Source organism: Corvus moneduloides, chromosome 27 (genome assembly GCF_009650955.1).
Source record: "Corvus moneduloides isolate bCorMon1 chromosome 27, bCorMon1.pri, whole genome shotgun sequence".
NCBI classification, from domain to species: Eukaryota; Metazoa; Chordata; class Aves; order Passeriformes; family Corvidae; genus Corvus; species Corvus moneduloides.
The window spans coordinates 5,639,378-5,644,690 of NC_045502.1; the positions used below are offsets into that span (position 1 = coordinate 5,639,378).

A 5,313-nucleotide genomic window follows, 5' to 3' on the forward strand; every position below is an offset into this window, starting at 1 on the left:
CCAGGAGGTGCCCTTTGCTGATGGAGCTGCTGTGGTGGAGCCCAGCTGTGTCCCAGCAGTGCCCGTGGCCTGTCCCTGCCTGTGGTCAAAGCACGGACACACAGCAGGACAGTGACCGAGCTGCCCGAGCACTCTGGCCCTGCGCCCACAGAAGGGCTGGGGAGGAGAGTGTGGAACAGCAGATGTGGAAAGAGTCATTGTCCCTGGTTGTGCTGCTGTGCTGGGACTCTTTTCCCCCTCTCCCCTATAACTTCATGCAGGTGTCAGAGTTGGGATCCCAGATAACCAAGGCCCTGACAGGTAGTTTATTTTGTTTAAATATAGCAATAGCACAAATTTTACAGATTTTACAGAGTTTACAGAGTTTCTGAATCTAATTCAAGAAGCAGAGAGGGAATTAGATGAGGGATGAATAAAAACATTTCACTGAGCACAAAATTATGGCGAGAAGAAGCCATTGACCACCACCAAAGACCTGAGAAGGCAGACTGGGCCAGTCATGAGTTCCATTCTGAAAACTATGCAGCAGAAAACAGGCACTTCTTTGCTTCTGAAAAGTATCCAGTCATCAGTTTACTCAGGGCCTCCTTGAGCTCCTGGTTCCTCAGGCTGTAGATGAGAGGGTTCAGGGCTGGAGGCACCACTGAGTACAGAACTGACAGGGCCACATCCAGGGATGGGGACGAGATGGAGGGGGGCTTCAGGTGGGCAAACATAACAGTGCTGAGGAACAGAGAGAGCACGGCCAGGTGAGGGAGGCACGTGGAAAAGGCTTTGTGCCAGCCCTGCTCAGAGGGGATCCTCAGCACGGCCCTGAAGATCTGCACATAGGAGAAAACAATGAACACAAAACAGCCAAAGAGCAAACAGACACTAATGGCAAGGAGCCCAAGTTCCCTGAGGTAGGATTTGGAGCAGGAGAGCTTGAGGATGTGTGGGATTTCACAGAAGAACTGGGCCAGGGCATTGCCCTGGCCCAGGGGCAGGGAAAATGTATTGGCCGTGTGCATGAGAGCGTAGAGAAAGGCACTGGCCCAGGCAGCTGCTGCCATGTGGGCACAAGCTCTGCTGCCTAGGAGGGTCCCGTAGTGCAGGGCTTTGCAGATGGACACGTAGCGGTCGTAGCACATGATGGTGAGGAGGGAAACCTCTACTCCCATGAAGAAGACAAACAGAAACACCTGAGCAGCACATGCTGAGTAGGAGATGTGCCTGGTGCCCCAGAGGGAATTGTGCATGGCCTTGGGGACAGTGGTGCAGCTGGAGCCCAGGTCGGGGAGGGCCAGGCTGAGCAGGAAGAAGAACATGGGGCTGTGCAGGTGCTGGCCGCAGGCTCCGGCGCTGATGATGAGGCCGTTGCCCAGGAGGGCAGCCAGGGAGATGCCCAGGAAGAGGCAGAAGTGCAGGAGCTGCAGCTGCCGCGTGTCTGCCAATGCCAGCAGGAGGAAGGGGCTGATGGAGCTGCTGTTGCACATTTGCTGTCTCTGGCCATGGGCACCTGTTCATGGAGAAAGGACGGTGACAAGTCAGGACAGGCTGCTTGGAGCCAAACCTGTGCCATTCCCTGCAGACTGTCCCGCTGGGACTGCCCCACCCTTGTTCCTGCTCTGGGAAAACCTTCACCCAGGGCCCTGCCTGAGCTCCACTTGTGCTGTCTGAGTGTGCCAGGAGCAGCTGGGCCTGTGCGTGGGGGCTCTCGAGGAGCCATCCCTGCCCCGCTGCCCTGGGTTTGTGGCCGTGTGGCAGAGGGATAAGGCTGGATAGTCAGGATTTGTCAGTGGAACCACTCCTCATGCAGACAGGCTTGGTACCATCTGCACTCCCAGGTCTACAGGACAGGGATGGCAGGGAGGAGATGGAGGGAATTCTTTTCCTACCCACACATCATTCCTGGTTCTCTGAGGTCAGAAATCCCCAGCATTTCTGCTGCACTCCCAGTTTGCCACTGAGAGAGGTGAGAGGCAAAGGATTCCCTGTGGCTGAGGGCAAGTTGAGGGGCTGGATGGGCTTGTTCCCAAGTGCCCTGGGCTTGCCCCTTTGGCTGCAATCAGAGCACAATCACACTCCCGGCTCACCCTGGGATAAACCAGATCCTGCCCAGAGCAGAGGCATCCCTGAATGTCTCACCCTCTCTAAAGGTCTCTGAGCAAGGGCTCAGCACCCCCTTCTGCCAGGGGCACTCACGGTGCCCTTGGCAAACTCAGCAGCATTTCCTCAGCTGTGGCATCTCTGCACTTCCCTGGGGGACATTCAGAGGACTCCGAGAGGCTCTGGCACAGATTTGCACCCAGGAGGGCAGCTCAGAGCTTGGGAGGACACAGCGAGGAGAGTCCTGGGTATGCACATGATGGTATCTCAGGGAGAGAGGTTCAGCTCATTCCCCTTTCCCATGGACTGCTTTGCCCACAGCCCCACAGGGCACAGGGAAACCTGGACACCCCATTTCCATGGACAGCCCTGCCTGGCAGCCTGACTCAGCTGCTGCAAACCCCAGAGCCTCCCTGAAAGCACCAGATGACAGTGACAATACCAAGGGAGTGCAGAAACAAGAGAAGAAGAACAGAAACGTGGTGCTGTGCCTGAGAGGGCAGGGCAGAGACTCAGAATGTCCTGTGACTCTGGGATTACAACTCCTGTTCTGCTTCTCTCATCCCCCAACCTTCCCACCCTGATCCAAGCAGGAAATCAAAACAGTCTCAGGAAAGCTCCTGATCTTTACAGCAATCCCAGGCTTACCTTCTTTGGGAAGTGTCCTCCAGAGCTGTGCCCAGGCTGGTTGGAGCTGGGAGCAGCCCTGCCCCAGCCAGAAGCTCCCAGCAGCAGCACCTGCCCTGCTCAGGGTGGCTCCTTCCCCCCACAGCTCCTCCCCCAGCGCTGGCAGCAGCTCCCCGGGCCGGCTGAGAGCTGCCCCTGGCAGGCAGCAGAGTCCCTGCCCCAGCTCAGCGCCCTGGGCTGCAGGACCCTGCTCTGCAGGACAGCCCTGGGCACCCCTGGCTGCAGCCCCGGCTGCTCAGCCCCGCAGCAGAGCCCGGCAACAGGAGCTGCCTTGTGCTGGGCCTCGGGTGCTGCAGCAGGGCAACCCAGCCCGGCCCTAGGGCCACATCCCCCAGACTGCAGCAACTCTGAGAGTGCTCCGGAAAGGTCCTAAAAGCTGTGGGATGGGCCAGCTTCAGGAGATGCCTCCAGGAACTGCAGCTTCTCTTCCCACAGCCAGACAATGACTGTTCCAAACGCTGTGAGGATTTCTGCTCTGGTGAGCCCTCAGTGAGCTCTGCTCTGTGCTCCCACCACCGGCTGAGTTTAAGCCCTGTGTGCCTCTGTGCTGTGCCCGGGCTGGCTGCAGGCAGTGCCCCAGCCCTGCTGGGCTGTGCCCAGGAGCTGCTCCTGGCCAGAGCTGTCTCTCTGCAGCGCTGCCGCTTGCCAGGAGCTGCCTCTGTGCCAGGAGCCCGGCCCAGCTCAGCAGCACAGACACAGCACAAGGACTGGAATGACCCTCTCGGGGCTTGGTGCTGAGGCCCTGAACATCAGTCCCTGACAGGGACTGGCACAAACCTCTCAAGAATTCCAGTCAGAATTGAACTTCAAAGTTTCTGGAAGTTTTCATGGGTCCCAGTGAGGGACACGACTGAGAAAGTGTCCCCAGGCTGCAGTCAGAGCAGAGAACTGGAGGCAGGGATGACAGGGGGGACAAAGAGAAGCTAAGTCTTGGTGCCCTGGGGCACAGCAGCGTCTGTGCCACCAAGGGCTGGGAGGAGACACCTTGTCCTGAGGCCCGGGGGCCTCCTGGGCACAGCCCCAGCAAGGCTGGGCACTGTCAGCCCCTTGTCCTGCCCTCAGCATCCCCCCACATCCCAGTGGCCTCAGGGATCTGCTGGAAGGAGTCCCTGGGGAGCCTTGGTCAGGAATGGCCCTGGGGGCTCCTCGATGCTCCCAGGGACTGCAGGGCTTTCAAAGGACTTTGGCTTTGGCTTTTGCCTGGGAGTCTCTGAGAGCTTTGTGCAATCCTGGCCCCCAATTATCTGCTCTAATGAGTCCCTGGAGATTCTTTGTCAGTAACAACACCCAGTGGGGATCATTAATGCTTCAGGGTACTCAGGGTTAATTTAAGTGCTTCTTTTTGACACTGAGTCTTTGATGGTTTGTGCAATCATGGCCTCCAATTATCTCCAATTACTTTAATGAGTCCCTTGAGAGCTTTGCATTGACACTCAGTGGGGCTCATTAATGCTCTGAGATACTCAAGGGTTTTAAGGTACTTTGGATTTTCCTTCCCACACTGAGGCTCTGAGAGGTTTTTGGGCAATCCTGGCCTCCAATTCTCTCCTCCAAGGAGTCCATGAGGAGCCTGTCTTTGGGATGGACCTCAGAGGGACCCATCAATGCCTCGAGGCACTTTGGGTGTTTCCTCTGCCTTTGACTCCTGGAAAGGCTTGTGCAATCTCCTCTCAGGCCCTGAGCTTCAAGGGCTCAGCCCCAAATGCCCCACGGGGCTCATTAGGATCAAGCAAGTGCTGACAAACCCTGGCTCTGCCTTGATTTCCCTCTGGCCTGGTGCAGTTCACTAGGAAGGTTTCCTTCTCCAGTTACGGAGAAATATTTCAAAGAGCTTCTAAGAAATACTCATTCCTATTTTAAAGGGTGTATTTTATTACTTTTCTCTTTAGAGAGAAGTGAGTGCAGCATTCTGTGATTGATACTGATGCAGGGTCTCTCCTCAGGAGGTCTGGCCTGGTCACAGAAGCTGTGCCTTGAGGTCTGACCCAGTGTGGAGAACCCTGCTCCACATTCCCAGCCCCATCCTGTCTCTCCTCACTCACCTGGGACCTGCTTTGCTTGGAGAACTGGCTGCACTCAGGCAGAGGGGGGGTTCTTGGGGTTTTTTTTGAGGCAATCTAAAACCCCTGATGTGAAAAATGAGGTTCATTCTTTGTAAAATTTTAAAGAAGTTTAATAAAAGGGACAATTAGGAGGCAACAGCAAAAAGGGTATTATGGCTGGGTGCTTTGGCAGAGAGCCAAAGGCACACCTTTACATCCAAAAGATTGCCTTTAAAAGCAATAATCTCTTATTGCATATTCATCACAATCATGCATGATACATAAATTCTTTGGAGTTTCTATGTATCATCCCATCAGCCTTATCTTCCTCTTTTGCTCCATTCCGTCTCTGCTCCCTCCAAAAATTCTTCTCTTTGGTTTTTGGTTTTCTTCTTCTCTGATAAGATACTCCAGGAATGTAAAGACTTTCTCTGCCTATCTTTTCTAAACTGACTACATAAAGAGTAGACATTCTATATCATTGAGGTAAAGTTTT

At 55.1% G+C, this 5,313-nt stretch overlaps 1 protein-coding gene across 1 annotated transcript; it reads right to left on the reverse strand.

Annotated features, from left to right (window-relative positions):
* Positions 1–282: 282 nt before the first annotated feature.
* Positions 283–3,686, reverse strand: LOC116435687 (olfactory receptor 14J1-like). Its single transcript, XM_032092206.1, has 2 exons — positions 2,737–3,686; positions 283–1,498 (listed from the first exon to the last, which is right to left on the reverse strand). The coding sequence occupies exon 2, from the start codon at positions 1,473–1,475 to the stop codon at positions 519–521; it is 957 nt and encodes a 318-aa protein (XP_031948097.1). The 5' UTR covers positions 1,476–1,498; positions 2,737–3,686; the 3' UTR covers positions 283–518.
* Between the last annotated feature and the right edge of the window lie 1,627 nt (positions 3,687–5,313).

Coding starts and splice junctions, on each gene's coding strand:
- LOC116435687 (XM_032092206.1), bottom strand. CDS start 1,475: ATGTGCAACAGCAGCTCCATCAGCCCCTTCCTCCTGCTGGCATTGGCA.